This window comes from Garra rufa, chromosome 13 (assembly GCF_049309525.1).
Source record: "Garra rufa chromosome 13, GarRuf1.0, whole genome shotgun sequence".
In the NCBI taxonomy this organism is placed as follows: domain Eukaryota; kingdom Metazoa; phylum Chordata; class Actinopteri; order Cypriniformes; family Cyprinidae; genus Garra; species Garra rufa.
Window position 1 is genome coordinate 45,038,436 of NC_133373.1, and position 22,160 is coordinate 45,060,595.

General features: G+C 36.5%; 2 protein-coding genes across 3 annotated transcripts in view; both read left to right on the top strand.

Moving 5' to 3' along the window:
- Window positions 1–7,425, top strand: part of LOC141348572 (rhophilin-1-like) — an 8,694-nt gene extending 1,269 nt beyond the window's left edge. Inside the window, exons 2-10 of the mRNA XM_073852850.1 lie at window positions 456–553; window positions 667–756; window positions 932–1,088; window positions 2,434–2,547; window positions 2,637–2,831; window positions 4,208–4,284; window positions 4,383–4,526; window positions 4,610–4,756; window positions 6,869–7,425. Of these exons, the coding sequence (XP_073708951.1) occupies window positions 456–553; window positions 667–756; window positions 932–1,088; window positions 2,434–2,547; window positions 2,637–2,831; window positions 4,208–4,284; window positions 4,383–4,526; window positions 4,610–4,756; window positions 6,869–7,069 (1,223 nt within the window). The 3' untranslated portion in view covers window positions 7,070–7,425. The remainder of the gene's footprint in view (window positions 1–455; window positions 554–666; window positions 757–931; window positions 1,089–2,433; window positions 2,548–2,636; window positions 2,832–4,207; window positions 4,285–4,382; window positions 4,527–4,609; window positions 4,757–6,868) is intronic.
- Window positions 7,426–19,593: 12,168 nt separating this feature from the next.
- LOC141283645 (H2.0-like homeobox protein) lies at window positions 19,594–21,917 on the top strand. 2 transcript variants are annotated; one of them, XM_073816953.1, is made up of 4 exons: window positions 19,594–20,043; window positions 20,251–20,418; window positions 20,604–20,788; window positions 21,335–21,917. In XM_073816953.1, the coding sequence occupies exons 1-4, from the start codon at window positions 19,650–19,652 to the stop codon at window positions 21,656–21,658; spliced, it is 1,071 nt and encodes a 356-aa protein (XP_073673054.1). In that variant the 5' UTR covers window positions 19,594–19,649; the 3' UTR covers window positions 21,659–21,917. The 2 variants fall into 2 exon arrangements, with proteins under 2 accessions (XP_073673054.1, XP_073673055.1); XM_073816954.1 differs by lacking the exon at window positions 20,251–20,418.
- The last annotated feature ends 243 nt before the right edge of the window (window positions 21,918–22,160 follow it).

The window sequence follows — 22,160 nt, forward strand, 5'->3', positions numbered from 1 at the left end:
CACTCTTAAAAATAAAAGTGCTTCACGACGCCATAAAAGAACCTTTTTTGTCTAAATGGTTCCATAAAGACCCTTTAACATCTGAAAAACGTTTTTGTTTCACGAAAGGTTCTTTGTGGCGAAAGAAGGTTCTTTAGATTATAAAAAGGTAAGCAAGAAATGGTTCTTTAAAGAACCTTTAACTGAATGGTTCTTTGTGGAACTAAAAATGGTTCTTCTATGGCATTGCTTGAAGAACCTTTTAAAGCACCTTTATTTTTAAGAGTGTAGTTTATATGATATAAACTCATGCAGACATCTGAGTAATGTGTCTGCGTTCAATTTCAAGCACTTATGATCCTGTATTGTGTATTGCACCACAGCTGTGCTGAACTGAACATCTGAATCTCTTTGCTCATATAAATGAGGTTGTAAATGTAGTGTGTGTGTGTGTGTGTGTGTGTGTGTGCGCACAGGTGCATTTCTCTACCTGCAGGAGAATTTCTCTCATGCGCCCAGTCTGGATATGAGCAGCCCTGCGCTGAGCATGCTGGTCCGTCTCATGGTAGCTCAGGTAATGAAAGAAAGACGTTCATATACATTAAATATGCATTTCAGATTATGAGTTAATATATTGGAGAAGTGATTCTGTAGTAAGTCACATATTTTGGGCTTTACTATGTGCAGGTGCAGGAGTGTGTTTGTGAGAAGGTCTTACTCAACATGCAGGACAACAACCTGAATGTGCTTCTGCAAGCCGCCCAGGAGGCAGCGAGGGTAAAACACACACACACACACACACACACACACACACACACACACACACACACACACACACACACACACACACACACACACACACACACACACACACACACACACACACACACACAGATGAATGCATGTTACAGGGGTTTCATTTGTTAATAACTCTGTTTGTGTGTGTTTCTAGGTATCAGACGTGTATTCTCTGGTTCTTCAGGCAATGTCAGTGCCGTTACTGAAGGACTATGTTCCCTTCTCCTGGATTTCTATGGTTCAAGTCAAAACGCATCATTTCAGAGCGTTGGCTCATTATTACACCGCTGTGGCACTGTGTGACTGTCCAGGTGAGCTACTGAACATCTGTATGTGTTTAGTCACTAATGACATAACGCATACAATACCGGTCAAAGGTTTGGAATGATTATGATTTTTAAACGTTTTTGAAAGAAGTGTTTTTGCTCACCAGAGCTGATTAAAAATGCAGTAAAAACTGTAAAATTGTGAAATATTATTACAATTTAAAATATCTGTTTTCTATGTGAATATATTTTAAAATGTAATTTATTCCTGTGATCAAAGCTGAATTTTCAGCATCATTACTCCAATCTTCAGTGTCACATGATCCTTCAGAAATCATTCCAATATGCTGATTTGCTGCTCAAGAAACATTATTATCATAGTTTAAAACTGATACATTACTATTTAAAAAAAACTTTAGGCTAAGATTTACTAAAAAAAGTTACTTAATACTTTTATTCATCAAGGATGCAAGGATTTTAGAAAATTTCTATTTTTGAAATTTTTGAAATTTCCATTTAAAATAAATGCTGTTCTTTTGAACTTTATATTCATCTGTGAATCCTAAAAAATAAAAAGCATCACAATTTAAACAAAAATATTGTGCAGCACAACTCAGAAATGCTTCTTGCGCAGCAAATCAGTATATTAGAATGATTTCTGAAAGATTTTGTGACACTAAAGACTAAAGTAACGATGCTAAAATTGTAACTTTGATCAGAGGAATCAATTACATTTTAACATATTCACAAAGTAAACAGCTATTTTAAATTATAATAATTTTTGACTATTTTTACCCTATTTTTGATCAAATAAATGCGGCCTTGGTGAGCAGAAGACAGGGTGTCCGCGGATCCTTAAAACGTCTTAAATAACGTTTTCCTAATAAAAGTTCTTAAAAAGCCTTAAATTCAGATTCGATAGGTCTTAAATAGTTTTGGTCACATTTCCGCTAAAATATCTTCAGTCTAACGCAACGCAAGAAAGAAATTTATGGGGATATTTTTTATGGAATAGTATCTGCTAATGTGAAAAATTCACTGTATATCATAGTAATATAATTTATGACAGCCATAAAATTGTTTACGTTTTACATTAAACACATTACGTATGACATATATGTATGTAATATAATGTGTATTTCCATGACAGGTTTAGGTCTTAAATTTCATTTAAGGTGGTATTAAAAAGGTCTTAAAAAGCAGAAACCCTGAGAAGAGACTTCTTTCAAAACCTTTGAACAGTAGTGTGTTTTTACCATTAAAACTGACTTTACTTAATATAGTTCCTGTTTTTGTTGTGCTCATCATTTTAAAGAACCAATCTTGTAAAAACGAACATTTTCCGTAGAAATTTCAGACCGACCATTATTGTGTTTGACAACCAATACAGGTATGTCTGATGAAGATGACGATGAAGGTCAACAGATTAAAGCTCTCACACAGATTCACACCAGACGACCGGACAAACTTGATCTTCATGATCCGGAGGACAAACGGAGACTCGGTTTGTGTCGTGGGATGCATTGTCTGCACACAGATTTACAGTTTCAATGCAGGTCAAAATATACTTATTATTGTTTTCTCATATTACAGGTAAAGCTCATCTGCGTAAAGCCATCATACGTCACGAGGAAGCCCTGCGACTCCACGGCGTGTGTAAAATGCTTCGAAAGATGGACATCCTGCAGGAAGTTTTGTCATACGCTCATGCACGCTCGCTGGAGAAATACTCGGATATCGATCAGGAGGATGATTTCTGTGAGGTCGCAGAGGCTCCGGAGATCCAGTGTGAGTGTTTAACATAATAATCATGTTACGGTTAAATCTAGTTTAATAACTCATTTAAATGTGTAATAAAAAAAAACATGTTTATTTTAGAATCAGAATCAAACTAAAACCGAATAATGAAAATGACAAAATTACTAATTGTAAACAAATATTAAAATAAAATTGGAAAATCTAAAAAAAAACCTAATTCAAACCGTTAAAAAAACTACTAGTATCTCAATGATATTAAAATAAAAAAAATGAAATACTTGTCAAATTGCAGTATGTTGTCATAGGACATTGCTAATTTATGTGCAAGTTCAATTTCACATTATTTTGCATTTTGCAATTAAATATTCGTTGAAAAAGCTGTAACAGCTGTAATTTTCTGCTTCATTGAAAATGAAAATGAAAGATTTAGTCAAGTGCATTGCATTGTGGGATAAAGTATTTCAAGCAATATTTATATATTCTAAGCAGATATTATATATTCTCCTTGAGATACTTTTATAGTTTTTATTAATAGCTTAAATGTGTTTTTGTATATTTTCCATTTTCATATTAATTTTAGTTTTAGTAATTTTGTGTTTGTCATTTAAATTATTTTTTAAATGTCTGTACAGTTTATATTAACTTTTAAGTGTCATTGTTAACTAGCAGAATTAAAATAAGTTTGTTTTTATATATTTAAATATATAAAATATTTTTTATTATTTTTATATTATTATTATTACTACTAATTTTTATACTTGAATAAAAAATATTAAGTTTTTATATATTTAAATAATTTAAATTTATGTAATTTTTATTATTTTTTGCATTATTATTGTTATTACTACTTTTTAATATTTAAATATCTGTATTTTTATGTAATTTTATTAAGTTTTTTATACATTTAAATAATTGTATTTTTTACAATATTTTTTTAATAAAGTTTTCTAATTTATATAGTTCCTATTTATTTATTTTTTCAAGTGACATTTTTTTATGGTTTTACTTTTAGCAAACTATAAAAACCTTTATGATTTGCATATGCACAGCAGACATACTGCAGAAATAGTAATGGTTACTATTAAAGAAGTTAAAAGTAGTGCATTACAATACTCCATTCAAAAGTACATTTGCTTTATAAAAAAGTAACTAACTGCATTACTTTGTAACTTTTTATGGAAAGTGATGCATTGCGTTACTTTTGCATCACTTTTTCTCATCTGAGCTGGTCTTGCTTATTTGGTTTTTAATAATAAAAAAAAAAAGGTATATTTTATAAGTTACATAAGGCCCTTTCACACCAAAAGTTCAATTAATAAGCCTCAGACTGAAATGAATTCCTGTGCACTTGGTCCTGACAACTTTGGTTTTAACATGACCTCTGACCTTTGACCTGTCTCCTACAGCTCACACACAGCAGAAGCCTGACATTAAAACTCCTGATTTCAGTGGCGTCAGAGTGACTGATATCTTCCACCGACTGGTAACGCTCACACTCTCACACTCTCACTGACTCAAAAGCTGTAACGTGCTGTAAATGTTCCAGTTGTGTTTAAGGTTCACCTGTGTTACTGTGTGAAGGGGCCGCTGTCTGTGTTTTCTGCTCGAAATCGCTGGGTGCGGCGACACGCGTGTTTGCTTCGAGGAGAGGCGGGGCTCGGGCTCACGCTCCGAGGTGATTCGCCGGTTCTGGTTGCCGGGGTGTTGCCAGGGGGATGCGCTGCGGTAAGAGACATAATTAGAGACAGCAATATTTAAAGTGCTTGTTATTACTACATCATGCATCACATTATGAGCGCGTGTTCTAGGAGGCGGGGCTCCGTGAGGGCGATTATATCGTGGCTGTGAACGGCGCAGACTGCAGGTGGGCCGAACACGCTGAGGTCGTTCACGCGCTGAAGAGCTGCACTGAGAGAGGACTAGAGCTGGACGTCATCACGATACAGTCATACGAGGTACAGCCTGGTCACATGTCAAACACCTTATGAAACTAGAGGAGTAAAGTTCATAGACAAACTTGTCTGAAAATTTGAATTCGATTTTTGAAATTGAAGTTTGCGACCGAGTGGTAGCATGATTAGCATGGTGGTAACATGTTTCTAACACGATTACCAAGTTACTAGCATGTTGCTAGCATGATTAGCATTTATTAACATGTCATTTTTGGCATGTTTCTAGCATGATTATCAAGTTGTTAGAATGTTGCTATCATGACTAGCATGTTTTTAACGTAATTAACATTTTGCTAACATGTTTCTAGCATGATTGGCAAGTTACTAGCATATTGTTAACATGTTTCTAACATTATTAGCAAGTTGATAGCAGGTTGCTAGCATATTTTTTAGCATGATTGGCAAGTTACTAGCAGGTTGCTAGCATGATTCTAGCATGATTAGCATTTTTGGCATGTTTCTAACATGATTACCAAGTTATTAGGGTGTTGCTATCATGACTAGCATGTTTTTAACGTAATTAACATTTTGCTAGCATGTTTCTAGCATGATTGGCCAGTTACTAGCAGGTTGCTAGCATGATTCTAACATGATTAGCATTTTTGGCATGTTTCTAGCATGATTATCAAGTTACTAGCATGTTGCTAGCATGATTAGCATTTATTAACATGTTGTAAATATTTGGCATTTTTCTAACATGATTATCAAGTTATTAGGATGTTATCATGACTAGCATGTTTTTAGCGTAATTAACATTTTGCTAACATGTTTTTAGCATGATTGGCAAGTTACTAGCAGGTTGCTAGCATGATTCTAGCATGATTAGCATTTTTGGCATGTTTCTAGCATGATTACCAAGTTACTAGCAGGTTGCTAGCATGATTCTAGCATGATTAGCATTTTTGGCATGTTTCTAGCATGATTACCAAGTTACTAGCAGGTTGCTAGCATGATTCTAGCATGATTAGCATTTTTGCCATGTTTCTAGCATGATTACCAAGTTATTAGGGTGTTGCTATCATGACTAGCATGTTTTTAACGTAATTAACATTTTGCTAGCATGTTTCTAGCATGATTGGCCAGTTACTAGCATATTGTGAACATGTTTCTAACATTATTAGTATTTTATTAACATGTTTCTAGCATGATTAGCAAGTTGATAGCATGATTCTAGCATGATGGACTTTTTTTAGCATGGTAATGTTTCTAGCATAATTAACTATTTACTAACACAATTAGCATGTTTCTAGCATAATTAGCAAGTTATTAGCATGTTGCTAACATGCTTCTAGCATGATTACCAAGTTACTAGGATGCTTCTAACATGACTAGCATGTTTCTAACATAATTATCATGTTGCTTGTGTGTTTCTAGCATGGTTGGCCACTTACTAGCATGCTGCTAGTATGATTCTAACATGATTAGCATTTTATTAACGTGTTTCTAGCATGATAAGCAAGTTACTAACATCTTGCTAGCATGTTTCTAACATGATTAGCATGTTGATAACATGTTTCTAACATGATTAGCAAGTTACTAGCATGATTCTAGCATGATTAGCATGTTACTAGTATATTAGTGTGATCAGCATATTGCTAGCAAGGTTTAGATAGATGAGTTTTAATTGGCTTAGAAGCAAAGTTTGATTGAGTCTCAAGGGATTGTGGGAGTTTTGACAGTTGGAGTTTGAATAGAGTTGGCTCAATCTTTGAACGTTTTGTCAATGTAAGTCTATGGGATTTTCGGTGGCTTTGATAGTCTGGTTTACGAAAACCATAAGCCGGATCAGTCTGAAAATATAGAGCACAGCGAGTCAGACCAGTCTGAAGGTCTGACCTGAGTTTGGTGGTTGCAGCTTGAAAGTTCTAGGAGATTTGGCTCAGAAGAAGAATAATAAGGTTAAATGGCAGATCAGTAAGTTGGCTTTTCTCAAGCCTGAATCAAGTAAAGCCAAGATGCTTCAGTCCTGTTCATCTGGAAATATTACTACCGTTATTCTTACTTTACTTGATAAAAATCACAGGTTTGACCACAAAAAGAAACATAAGGCACCAGCTGAAAGTGTGAAAGTGTTTATTATTTACTGACTTAAAGCTGTAAATAATGTTTTCATAGGTTGAAAGGAGGACGAATCTCTCACCTACCGCTGAGAAAGAGTGTCAGTCGGGCAGTCAGAGGAGAGCGGGCCGTGAATACGAACGCGGATCCTCGTCTCTGTGGAACTGGAGCTGGAGGAGCGGCGGCGCCAGCAAGAGACTCGGAAACACGTTCAGTCTGTCCTTCGGTAACTTCAGAGAGAGCGAATCCATGTTCTGAAAACACACGAGGAAAAGAAAGGAAAAAGAAGAAAAGCACTACTTTACTCAATAGAGCACAATTATCAGATGCGATCATGTTTTAGGAGTTGAATGAAAACTAGTTGGTTTAGATGAAAATTCTAGCTCATGCATTGCATGCTACAGTCATTCAGAGGAGCACAAGAACAGAGCTGCCACATGACCGGAGGATGTTGTTAGACTTATAGCACAATGCTAGAACAGAAAATAGTGTCTCACATACAACTCCAGAAGGCATTAAAGGGTTAGTTTACCCAAAAAATTCAAATTAGCCCATTATTTACTCATCATCCAAGCATCCTAGGTGTATGACTTTCATCTTTCAGAAGAATCCAGTATATATATATATATAGATAGATATAGATAGATAGATATAGATATAGATATATACACACACACACAGTGTTGTGAAAGTGTTTGCCCCCTTCATGATTTTTCATTTTTTTGCACATTTGTCACACTTTAATGTTTCAGATCAAACTAATTTAAAGGTGCCATAGAATGCATTGAAACAATATTTTCAATTGTTCTCGGATATCTACATAGAAGGTATATGGCATAGGATAGGGCAAAAAGTCTTGGTTTTACAAGTCCATTTACAACCCTAGGATTTGTCCCTAGAATGAAATGGTCTGTTATTGCCTTATTTGGAAGGTCTGTGAATATTAATGAGGGGCTCTGCTCTGATTGGCTGTTTCACAGAGCTGCTCATCTCAGTAGCTCGCGCATGGAGGAAATATATATTTAATTACGGAGCTCTAGCCGCTTTTAATATGCGGTTTGTTGAATCTGCCGTTTTGAAACGGCGACATTTTCCTCTCACTATTGTGATCGCATGTGCTCTGTGTAAAGTTATACTGCAGTGACAAGTACTTACCACACAAGTTCAGATGCTTGTCAGTGATACTCAGGATCTGTAAATCATTCGCCATCATCAGCGCAGTCATCTCTCCTTACTCTGTTTATGTGTTGAGTGAAATATTATGTACTGCAATGTAACAGGCTACCACTAGCATTAAGCTAACCATGTCCCTTCAGTGGCTTGCCTTATTTTACTGATGTACTGACATTAATGATGATTGGGCGATGCAAATGTTGGTGGCATAACTATTAACGATCGCAACTATTGCGTAACAGCCGGTGTTATGTTGGAATTGGCCTGTTTTTCAGTGGTCTTTTGCAAAAAAACAGATTTATATAAGAAGGAGGAAACGATGGTGTTTGAGACTCATGGCATGCCATGTCCATGTACTGAACTGTTATTATTTAACTATGCCAAGGTAAATAGTTTTCCATTCTATGGCACCTTTAAATATTAATCAAAAATAACACAAGTAAACAAAACATGCAGTTTTTGAATGAAGTTTTTCTTTATGAAGGGAAAACAAAATCCAAACCCACATGGCCCTGTGTGAAAAAGTGTTTGCCCCCTAAACTTAATAACTGGTTGGTTAACAACTGCAATCAAGCGTTTGAGTCTGTTACAGCGCTGTGCAGGAATTTTGGCCCACTCATCTTGGCAGAATTGTTGTAATTCAGCCACATTGGAGGGTTTTCGAGCATGAACCACCTTGTTAAGGTCATGCCACAGCATCTCAATAGGATTCAGGTCAGGACTTTGACTAGGCCACTCCAAAGTCTTTATTTTGTTTTTCTTCAGCCATTCAGAGGTGGATTTGCTGGTGTGTTTTGGATCATTGTCCTGCTGCAGAACCCAAGTTCGCTTCAGCTTGAGGTCACCAACAGATGGCCGGACATTGTCCTTCAGGATTATTTGGTAGACAGCAGAATTCATGCTTCCATTTATCACTAGGGATGCAACGATTATAGATTTTGGTTCCACGATTATAGTCTGAGGAATAATCACGGTTTCACGGTTATTACGATTATTATTCATTTATTAAGAAAATCACATGAAAACTCCTTATATTTTAAAGTGTTATTTATGGCTGCTCAGTAACCAAATAATACATCACAAAATAATAATAAAAAACAAACAATAGTCCATTTCCAATCCAGTAATAATTTTACACTGAAAATAAATAACAGAATAATAATAGTTATCATTATCAATATAAAAGACTAAAATTAACTTAAATTAACTGTTGTTATCATTAGCTTTCATCCATACATAATCATTTCAATAATTTGTAATAATTCGTCTAACACATCGTTTGTTTACGTTGCACTGAAAGCCGTGCACAACTCTCACCACTACAGTGTTGATTCAATAATATTTACTTCCCTACCAACGTATTTCATTCAAGTAATTTGTCACGGAATTTAACTTAGTCATGCATTACCTGTACTTGAGCATGCAAAACTGGATGGTACCCAAAATAATCCCAAACTGCCGACTTCAGGCGCTTCTTCGGAGGAAAGAAGCTGTTAGGTACCTCAACCATAGTTAATCCAGTGTGTGTATTATCCTCATCTATCTCTTATAAGCTCGGAATTTTAAACTAGCGCACAGTTGGCAAAACTTTGTTTAGTCGCAGCAGTTTCGTTACACGCAACAGAAACGCGGTGTTGAGAAGCCTTTACGATTAATTAACCATGACGAATTAAAGCGCGGTTAATAGTGAAATCGTTCAATCGTTGCATCCCTATTTATCACAGCAAGCCTTCCAGGTCCAGAAGCAGCAAAACAGCCCCAGACCATCACACTACCACCACCAGATTTTACTGTTGCAATGATGTTTTTTTTCTGAAATACTGTGTTACTTTTACGCCAGATGTAATGGGACACACACCTTCCAAAAAGTTCAACTTTTGTCTTGTATTTTCCCAAAAGTCTTGGGGATCATCAAGATGTGTTCTGGCAAAACTGAGACGAGCCTTTATGTTCTTTTTGCTCAGCAGCGGTTTTCGTCTTGGAACTCTGCCATGCAGGCCATTTCTGCCCAGTCTCTTTCTTATGGTGGAGTCACGAACACTGACCTTAACTGAGGCAAGAGAGGCCTTCAGTTCTTTAGATGTTGTTGTGGGGTCTTTTGTGACCTCTTGGGAAGGTTCACCACTGTTCCATGTTTCCGCCATTTGTGGACAATGGCTCTCACTGTGGTTCGCTGGAGTCCCAAAGCTTTAGAAATGGCTTTATAACCTTTGGAGTTGTTTTGGACTGTTGAAAAGAAACACCCGCCCATGCCATTATAAAGCTTGGACAAGCCAGAACAATTTGAAATATAACTCGGATTGGATTCGCCAGACGGAAGAAAGTCATATACACTCCTGGAGGATGAGTAAATAATGGGCTAATTTTCATTTTTGGGTGAAATAACCCAAGAAAGAAATAGTTTACAGGAAATTTCAACTATGCTGAACATTTACTCACCCTCAGGTCATCCGAGATGTAGATGAGTTTCTTCATCAGATTTAGAGAAAAGTGTCATTCCATCACTTGCTCACCAATGGATCCTCTGCAGTGAATGGGTGCCGTCAGAATGAGAGTTCACACAGCTGACAAAAACATCACAATAATCTCCACTCCAATCCATTAAGTAACGTCACAAGAAGCCAAAAGCTGCGTGTTTGTAATAAACAAATCCATCATTAGGATGTTTTTAACTAAAATACAAATCCATAATTAATAATAATGCTTCCTCCAGTAAAAAAAAAAAAGCTGTGTCATATGAATCAGGACACAGTTCAAACACCGCTTACAAGCCAAAACAGCTCTAAGCAAACGTGGGTGGATTTTGATGTTGACTTTTTCACCGGAGGAAGCCTTATTATGGATTATTGACTCATATTTTCGCTAAAACCCTTTTAATGATGGATTTGTTTCAGCGTTTGGCTTCATAAAATGTTAACTGATGGACTGGAGTGGTAAGGATTATTTGTGATGTTTTTAACCAGCTGTTTGGAATCTTATTCTGACGGCACCCATTCACTGCAGAGGATCTATTGGTGAGCAAGTAATGGAATGACAAATTTCTCTAAATCTGATAAAGAAATAAACTCACCTACAATTTAATGGCCTGGGGGTAAATAAATATTGAGCACTACTCCTTTAAGAATGTACTTTTGCACAGAAAATGATGATGGTTTTATTACGTCTGTTTTGTGTGTGTGTATTTTATGTTTATTAGTTGTTGTCAGAAGCGATTTGTTTCCCAGCATTCCAGCTGCACTCTGCCTTGATGATTTAAAACCGCATATCCTGTGCAGGCCTCTTTATCATGACAAATAAATCAAGTTTTTCATTTAAATGCTCATGCAAAAATATCATTCTGATATCACGCTCATTTATATCCATAAAAGTGAACTCTAGTGAGAAGGCGGTTTGAGCCTTGGCAATCTAATCTCAAATAAACTCTTAAATGAGATGGAAACCTAAAACACACTCTGCGTATTCCTCCAGCTGCTGGATTTTCGGGACAGAATCGTGCTCGTTTTGTATAATCCTAATAATGATGTTTAAAGAAAAGCGTGTTTGGGAGTCAATGACATTCGAGTCTTGAACCAGAAGCTCTCAGGATGACATTTATAAGGAAGTATTCTAACAGCTGACTCTCATCGCATTGGGGATTGCAGGAATGAATATGCAGTAAACAGTGATGAAATATGGCCTATCGCTGCCAAATGTGTTTGGATTCTACACTGAGTGGCTCCCCAGACACACGACTGCACTGGGAAATGAGACGGCTCAAATCTGGACAGTTTCAAATCTATTAGAACAGACAAGGCCAATTAAAGTAACGCAGCACGCAGACGATGTCTGAGAATCTTGCCCAGACAAAAGTGTGCTTTTAACCTGATAAATTTGTCTTAAGAAGTAATTAGTGCATCAAACCAGCGGGTTCTGAGGCTGTAACTAGCGATTTCACCACTAGAGAGCAGCATTGGTTATGCTTTGACATGAAAACAATAACATGCACACAGTTCTCAGTCAATGCAATATTTCCTTTATGCATGTGAATATGCACAATTAAAAAAATTGCTTTGAAAATGATTCATCTGGAGCAGAATCATTAAGAATGCATTTGCAGTTTGTTATTAAATGATAGCATTTATGTTTTACAATTTTAAAATTAATATTTTAATTGTTTATTAGGTAGTTTTTATAGAAATATTAGTTTTTTAGTCATCATTCATGTGTTATTCAGAATAAAATCAATCAGTTTTTTATTGATTAAGAAATTGTATGAAAATGAGAAAAAAATTCATATTATTTTATTTATTATTTAATGAAATCGCAACCTAATGATTAGAATGTTTCTATTTTATTCTATTCTATTTTTTTACATTATTCAAAACATTTGACCTATTTTATTTAGAACATCTTGGTAACACTTATTCACTATTAACTTCGAGTTTTCCCTCAATAAAATCCTAATTTGCTGCTTATTAATAGTTAGTAAGGGTGTTGAGTAAAGTAAAAGTAAAGTTGTTAAGTTTAGGTATTGGGTAGTGTAGAATAAGGCATTAATATGTGTTTAATTAGTACTAATAAATAGCTAATGTTCTAGTAATATGCATGCTAATAAACAACTAAATGCATCTTTAAATGCATAAAATATACACATTTTTTGTTGCATGGTTAGATAAAATGAATATAACTTTATATTGTTTAATGTTTATTTGTACGCATTTTAAAGCCATGTAGTTTTAAACACACTTGACGCTCATTTGTTGATTCATATATCTCATCAGAGGAAGGATAATTGGAAATGATCACTTCATCTTTAGTGATGCGTCGTGCGCGTTCCTTCCATTAAACGTCGCGTTATTGCAGTAATTCATCACGCGTTCGGGCTCATGAACGCGGGCTTGTGTTCCAGAGCTGCAGAAGCATCTGGCTTCCTTCAAGACAAGCCCGGATTAACCATACGGGCAACTGGGCAATTGCCCAGGGGCCCACGACATCTAAAGGGCCCAGGACAGCAAGGACACGAGCAAAATAAATTGCCTTATGTTATTTATCTTATTTACACGAAGGCATGTCATTTCTGTCTCTACATAGTCGCGCGTTTTACAATGTCTCCTCCGCGAAAACACGGACGGGATCGCGCACTCCATTCATAAAAACGGAATTTACTATAGCGCGGAATACCACGGAATTCGTCGATTTTTGGATTAATAAATCAAAAGTTGGTCTGTCACTTAATTCAAATCGCGATATTGACTAGTGTCTGTGAAAACTGAAATACAAAAAGACCGTTTTAATATGAATGGTGGAGACGCGTTTTTTTTTTTTACTACGCGCGTACTGAAGCACGCGTGACGCTCCCGGTAATTTTTTGCATTTGCACCTCACATGAACAGATAAACTCAATCTCCAAAACTGCTGTGAGTGTCACTTTTACCGTTTCATTTAAGAAAACTAGCATCATATTATACTGTACACACAGAAACTTCAGGGCAACCTGTCAAAATAAAAGTACGGTTCAACATGTAACAACAATATTAGTCTTGTATTCCTTTTGTACAGTATAATGTAGGTGTTTATATATTCCTATTTAAATAATTTACATAAAACAATATATATGATAAAAAATAAATATTACAACAAGATTAACCACTTAATTGTAGAAAAAAAAAATACTACAATTATTATTTAAACGTTTTAAACTGAATATATTTTTTCTTCCATGTATTGATTTTAACAGTAAACCTCTGTTTGTTTGCCAAAAATTAAAAGGGTTTATTTTTCATTTGATTAAAAAAAATAAATGTTTATGCTTTCATTTGATTATCAGAAAAATTAAAACACATAAGAATGAAAAAAAAAAAGCAAAAGATTGTTCAAAATGTTAAAATAGAGAGTTTTGGACTTATTTTTCACTGAAATAAATGTTTTCGTTTTTACAAAAAGTAGGCTAAAGTACCGGGAAAAAAAGTAACGTTGGCTACTGGCAAATGGTTTGAAAGTGGTTGCTTAGCTATTCATTTTTTGTGAAAATGGAGGATAGCCTACTTCCCTCCCTCTCAATGTAGTGGGTCAATTTTACCAGATTATACTGTACAGATGCTGATGTGTTTTGTTTTCATAGCATCATATGTGAGTGAATGTCTTTGATAGGGGACATAGTAGTGCATTTGTAGTTCTATGAGCATTTAAATATTTGTAAATCAAAATATGATGACGGTTAGGATTTGAAGTATTGAGTATATTTACTGTATATTACAGTAATATATTCTATATATGACCATATTATGGTGATCATTGGGTCGTGATGATGGGGCCCTTGAATATTGTTGCCCAGGGTACAACAAAGTGTTAATCTGGCCCTGCTTCAAGAGCGATGACTTTCAGTAAACAAGTGCACAATCGATCACTGCAGACCATTAAGGGGCCTAATCGGGCCGGCAGAAGCTCTGCGGGTGAATCTTCTGTCACCGAGTGTCGTGGCTCTTCAGCTGGATCTCCGACAGCACCGTAATGGTTTGTTATGACCTTTCTGCGTTTCCATTAGTCTCGCTGTTATTTAACACGGGGCTTTTGATTTAACCCCGTGTATATTGAACGAGAAGAGTAAGTGGCAAGTCTGGATTCCTTTACGCGCAAAAGGCCAAAGACTTCAACCTGCGGCGCTCATGTAAACACTGACATTATTAGCATCGGCGATCAGAAAAAACGATTCATTTGATAATACAGCTCAGTCAATTTTGAGTAAATATTATGTAAAATAAGACTTTAATTTCATTTGCTATAATTAAATTGTTTTATCCTTTCTTTAATGGAATGAGTCACTGAAAAAAGTTAAGACCGCATTAAACCATTAGGCCTATTTTGCGCCACAGAAATTCGCAGTTTTTTTGTGTTTATGAATATGACAATACACTCAAATATATTATATATAGTATAATAAGAAATACCAATTTGCATTGCAATCTTAATCAGCATAACAGATGGTTTTTGTACAGCTGAAATAAATGGTAAGGTATAAAACCGGAAGCCGCGCACATTCAAATAACAAATAGCGTGCCTAAGTTAAAAAAAAGGTAGATCAACTTTTTTTTTTTAAATCAAGGGGATGGTATGAGCTGAGCTTTTTGCTTTAACTTGGAAGATATTTTTAATCTTCATGCAATATCACGCAGCATAAGGGACTGTTTTTGTACAGCTGAAATAAATGGTAAAGAATGAGACCGGAAGCCGCGCACATTCAAGTAACAAATAGCGCGCCTCTTAAGTAAAAAAAAAAGTAGATGGACTTTTTTTTTTAAATCAAGGGGATGCAATGAGCTAAGCTTTTATTAAAACTCGGAAGTAAGATGTTATCTGTGAATGTGCCAGACTTTTGGTTCATTAGCAGTTGTAGGAAAATAATGAGAAGAATAGAGTGCAATAAACAGTAAAACTGTTTCTATTACAAACCAGGGTGTTCATAATTATGATAATACATTAAAATAATATGGTAACCGGTTTGCAATATCAAGCAGTAAAACGAGTTTGTACAGCTAAAATATAGCTGGAAGCAAAACCGGATGTCAGACACATTAAATTAAAAAACGGCCGCGACCCGCTCTTATACGAAAAAAAGGTGGATAATTCTTTGGCCTGTGTCTTGTGTCTTTGGCCTGCATATCTATTATCTCCGTTTGGTGTCCAAAAGAGTATCTTCACTACTATCTTCTTTTTTGCAAGAACCTGTGAGCCTCCTCTCCAGAAAAAGTAAATAAATAAAATAAAATTATATATATATATATACACATTTTTGTTGTAATGTTTTGTTTATTATATACATACGTGGAAATGCAAAAATATATATTTATATATGGAGAGAAATGTACTCCAGCGCAGTTAGCGAACAGAAGCAACAATATACGTCTATTTTTAGTTTATAGTCTAACTGTGCTGTAGAGTTGCTAAAATATAAACAAAACGATTGAGACTGGACCGATGTCAGGCCTTCTAACATTATTAGACAAATATACTCGTTGGATAAAGCAGTTTTGCTTTGCTTTTTTTCAACTAAATTTTGTATAAGAGTTTCCTCTCATTTTCTAATTAAATTGTATAATATAGGCTAATATATATATATATATATATATATATATATATATATATATATATCTCCTTTCTTTACAGGTATGAGTCACTAAGAAATGGTTATAGATGCGTTAAACCAATAGGCCTATTCACCTTAATTTGCACCACAGAATTTCGCTGTTTTCTGTGTTTATGAATACGACAATACATTAAAATAACATAAGAAATACAATTTGCATTGCAATATCATGCATTATAACAAACTGTTTTTGCTCGTTAAATAATAGTACCGGAAACAGCGCACATAATAAATAACGCGCCGCCACTTTTTTTTTTTTTTTTTTATAATTAAGCTGATTTTTTTCAAGTCGTAAGACGTTTTCTAATGTGCCAGAATATATATATATATATATATATATATATATATATATATATATATATATATATATATATATATATATATATATAGTTTTGTTCTGTTTTGTTAATTATATTCATATGTGAAAATGCAAAGATATATGTAATGAGTAAATATAAAGAGAGAAACGTAATGAAACAAGTATGGTTCTTGGTTTTGTTTATATAATTAAATAGCGATCGTTTTGATTGGTCCATATGGCGTTCCAGCGGTGCTATAATACACATATCTTCTAACAGCTATGACATGAAACACCTGTTAGGCAGCTTCTGTTTAAGTAGGCCTAATAGAGAGCAGATAGCTTCCTTTATATAGGCGCTCAGGGCTAGCGGAAGGATGACACTCAATTATAATTTCTGTATTCGCAATTTCTGTATTCCTTTCCTTTTTAAAATGTCTATGCGCTCCTTCACGAATTTGCTATTATAGTTGCTGACGGATTTTCATTCTGTCAAGGGTGCGTTTAAAAATGCAATTAATAATCCGTAACAAATGTTTCCCGAGGCTGTCAGAACCCCGAAATGAACCGCAGTGAGCTGGCAAGATCGCTACTGAACTCTCCGGACGGCGATTTCATCAGCCTGAGGGAATTTGGGAAAACAAACCAATTCCACAAGGTCTCCAAACTTTCCCATGATCGGCATTTAACGATTATGATATTTTAATTTTCTAATGTTTCCAGCATGACAGGGCCCGTCACCGCTGACAGACGGATGCTCCTGATGGGGGTCCAGAAATAAAGACAGTCCCATGAGGAACACATGATGATGATGTTATCACTGCAAATATAGGCAAAGAGAGATCGTTCAAATCACTCAAGTCATTACGGCAAGTGTAATGTTTTATCTGTGTGTCTGAATAGTTTTCATTCATTGGTGTTTTACTCTTTTGTGCTACTGCTTTAATTGCTACAGCAGATGACTTCGTGCTTTCAACGCGAATATATTTATCACAACACATGCGCAGATATAGATAGGAATGCAGATATGGATATAGACAATAAAGATATCCGGAAACTCTGGGTTGAACCTGTTTTCTTCCGTAGACAATTCCATTGTAGACTCAAACTTTCATCCTGGATATTAATATAGATTAGGATTTATTTATTTACACTTATTCATTTATAAAGGAAGTCGTTTAATTTACGTTTTTATTTTTATTATATTTTTATTTAATGACTTTAAGGAAGCAAATCAGTGTACATTTTAAGTTTAAATATAACCAACATTTATAAAACAAATATTGAGGTTATATTTGAGCACATTGTATTTATTGCATTAATGTTTATAATACGAACGTTTAGCATTTTCTTTTTAAACGCTGATAGATGCATGTTGTTAGAGAAGCACTGAATATTTCATCTCTATTTTTTCTGTTAAATTCTATATATTAACAAAAGGTCAGTTTTTAAAATTGAGATCTGAACGCTGAATAAATAAGCTTCACATTGGTGTATGGTTTGTGAAAATCTATAATCGGAGGGTGCAAAAAAATCTGAATATTGAGAAAATCGCCTTTAAAGTTGTCCAAATGAAGTTCTTAGCAACGCACTAATCAAAAATGAGTTTTGATGTATTTACGGTAGGAAATCTACAAAATGTCTTCATGGAACATGATTTTAATAATCTAATGATTTTTGGCATAAAAGAAAACTGATCATTTTCAACCCTGATTTTGCAGGGTCACATATATATTTTGATAGTTGAATGCCTACAGTGAGATGCCAGCGGTCGGTCAATTGTTGGCGGTTTTATGACCTGTTTTATGAGTCTTGGGCCTTTCAGAGTTCGAATATATTCCAGCGGCACCTGAAACAACGTGCGCGTTCACCCGCGGCGCGTCTTCCGCATCCTCTTCCCTGGATTGTTTTGACTGCTTGATCGAGAGCGAAGCGGTACATTTCATCTCTAAATTTAAACCGGAATGGAGTCATTCGAAAACACCGTGATAGGAGGCGGTCAGGGTCATTGACCTTTCCGGTAATGAATCACAACTAATGAACGCCATTCTAAAAAAAAAAAAACACCATAGGGTAAAATCATCGACCGTCATTAATGATCATAAACATAGCATTCCAATCATCTGTAATGCATTCTAGAAATGCTTACGCACGTATGCATACATGTGTGTGTATTTATTTACATGCATCTGGAAGGTGTGTTGACAGACAATTGTAAAGCTATTTTTTTATTAGGCTATTATTTTAATAATCGATGTTTTTTTTTTGTTCCGTGATAAGCAGCGCTCTATTTTTGTCTCAGTAATGTAAAGTCCTACATATGGATGAAGTATCGCCCTCTGAAGTTAATTGTGTTTTCGTTTGAGCGGAGAATAGATTTCCTCTGTTTATTATAAGCATAAGGACGGATTTGCGTCACCGCGCGACTTGCGAGTTGAGATAAAGTTGCACAAATATTGAAAAAAGGAAGTGCTAACAGTCATTATAAAGTTCCACCTCTCCGAGCCGGAGGAAATAAGGGTCCTCTTGCTGTATCCTAAAATACTAAAGCATCTTCTATTTTTGGCCTCAATCTAGCAGGAATATCCGCTCATTTAGCCTGAATCAGAGCTCATCAAAAACAGGATGACCTGCATCGAGAAACTCCTGTTTCCTAGTCCCACAGCAGAACACACGCACACGCGTCCCAATGAAGTTTGCAGTTTTGAAAAATGTAAAAACACATCATGACCGTAGCGATTGCATAAAAAAACTCACTGTTATTATTTATAATTACGAATGCATCATTTCTATTACATCACCTTCTCAAATCATAATCTCAAATAATTGTTTTGCAATTATCCTAAAGTATGCACCATTAAAATATTACATGTTTATCGGCGTCTCCCTTTTTAAATATAATGCACTCTAAATATTGATGCGGCTTTTCTAATATCTAATTAAAATGACAAACTGATTCGTTGGAAATCAACGCACTCAAAATAAACAGCGAAAACGTTTTGTGTTTTATCATTTGAACCAACAAACGTGCTGATTCTTAAGAGTCGTACTGGAAGTGCTGTCGTGTTTGGGGCGTGTTGGAGCGTTCTGTCAACTTCCATTGGCTCTCAAAGAGCCAATCAATAACGGAACTCCTGCTTAGGGCTTTTTGGACTCCTGTCTGGAGTTTCATACTTGAGGAGAAACGCGAGAGAGGGCAGCAACTTCTTAAACCTGACTGAGTTGTGTCCGATTCTCTTGCCAGGATGTACACGACGGGACTCAATCCGTTTTACGCGTCGAACTTTAGCCTTTGGACCGCGTACTGCTCGGGCGGCTTCGGGGTGGACAGCATGAAGAAGCCGTCGTTCTGCATCGCTGATATTCTGCACGTTGGAGATGCGGAGAACATCCCTGGATCGTCTTCGCTCATGGCGCACATCGGTGCCCGCGCGCAGGTTCACTCGTCGGGATCCCCGTTGCGCCCGTCTCCGGTCACCCCAACCGCGTATCACAGGCATGGAATACACTTGACATCCCGAGCCGCGATGAACGCGCAATCCGCGCCTCCGCCCTCGAGTAAAGACCTCAAGTTCGGAATCGATCGGATATTATCCACAGACTTCGAGCCCAAGGGAAAGGATTCTCCGTCCTTGAGAGGTAAGACGTTTTTAAACATTTGTAAAAATCAGGGGTTTTTCTTAGTAAGCATCACATCACGCTTATAAAGGACTTAACCATTAGATTCAGAATAGTAATGCTTGTTTGGACGCGTCCAACCCAACGCGCTCATGGCCCTGTTTATACAAGCCAATTGGAAGTTTAGTACTTTAGTTGAACTGTTTGGTGTTTGTCGTTGTGTAACAGATCTCACATCGATTGTTAGTCCGAATCGGCAGTCAGCAGTCCATGTGTCTGCCAGCCCGTACTTCGCGTCCATAGACCCGACCATGAGCGAAACCTCCTCCATGATGGGTTCAATAGGCAATGTCGCCAGGCAATCAGGGCAACATCAGTTTCAAGACACCTTCCCAGGTAGTGTAGTACATCCCAGTCGAGCCCTAAAGAGACAGAACCTGCACGTTTATTATTATTGCACTGCCTAATGTTTGCACGTGTGCGGTGATTTTGCACATGCGATTAAGTAACATGCACTTTGGCCAAACTGCACTTAAGTTCTTTTTGTGTTCTAACGGCGTGTGTTTGTTTGACTCAAACAGGGCCGTATGCGGTGCTTTCTAAAGACACAATGCCACAGACGTACAAGAGGAAAAGGTCGTGGTCCAGAGCCGTGTTCTCCAACCTCCAGCGGAAGGGCCTCGAGAAACGCTTTGAAATCCAAAAGTACGTCACGAAACCGGACAGAAAACAGCTGGCTGCCATGCTGGGCCTCACCGATGCACAGGTGAGCGACGGATTGTCTCTTATTAAAATCGAAATAATGTCTTTTAAAATTAAAACACGGCTTGAGAGCCATCTGGAGCCTTTGCAGCTGGAGGCTCTGCAGTTGAAGCATTGCGACACCCGCATTTCTAGAGAAATGAAAGTCAATTATAACGAATTATTGCAAATGCAAGAGGGGTGCAGTTGTTTCGTTTCAAAACATGTTAATTTAGGGAATTGGGCAAGAGTTTCTGTCTTATTCGATATCGGAAATGACACGACAGGCAGCGAACGCGATAAGAGAGTTTCAAAACTTTCCAGTCAAGTTTGGAAATCCGCTTTTCTCCAGCAGAGCAGTAGCCTAATTTGACTCGGGTGTTTCAATTAATTGATAACCTTTCGATTTAGTTCTCATTTAAGTTCATCTCTCAAAACATCAAGACAAGAAGGACTTAATGAAAGGTTTTGATGCACTTCAAATGTTACCGATGCATAATTAACTCTTAATTGATTTAGAAACACATTATAATGTATACATAATAAAAGTTTTCCAAACGATTTGTTTTAGGTAAAAGTTTGGTTCCAGAACCGGCGGATGAAATGGCGGCATTCCAAAGAAGCGCAGGCGCAGAAGGACAAGGAAAAAGAACAGCCGGATAAATCCGCGACCGAAACCGAGCCCAAGGAACGCGAGGATTCCGAATGCGAAAGCGAACCGAGCGAGTCCGAATTCGAGGACGGCCCTGAGGACAAAAGCGACGTGGACATTTCTGACCTTAGCAAAGCCAGTGTGATTATCCCAGGAGCTCTGCCGGTCAGCACGCACGACACATCATCCTCCAGCACAAACTCCACGACAGAACCGAGCACAGGCGGACAAACACCGCTGTGAGGATCCGCCGGTAAACCGGGACAGAGACATTGACATTGAAGAGAGCACAGGAACACGAGCGGGCCTTACTTGAGCCATCGTTTCATCGTGAAACAGACCTTTATGACCTTTCAGAGAGCGTTAAATGAACCACTCGACCCTCGTGACGATTTGGGGAATTGAATGTTCATGAATTTAAGACGTTGATAAACTTGATTGTATTATATTTTGTCTGTAAGTATTTGCACTGAAAATGTAAATAAACGTTTGTTACTAATAATCCCAAGTGGTGTATTAATGGGAAACAACGCACTTGAGTCAATTATAAACGAATTAATATATAAATCATGTATTTAACGATTAAACACACATGCAAAACTAATTGCGCCGCTTTTTTTCTAAATAAACATTAAGTATCGCAATGAACTCTTGCAACACAATTCTCACTAACTGTTGCCGGTATTTCTCAGTTGCAAAATTTTTCAAATGACATTTTCGCAATTTTGCAGGAATAGATTGCACA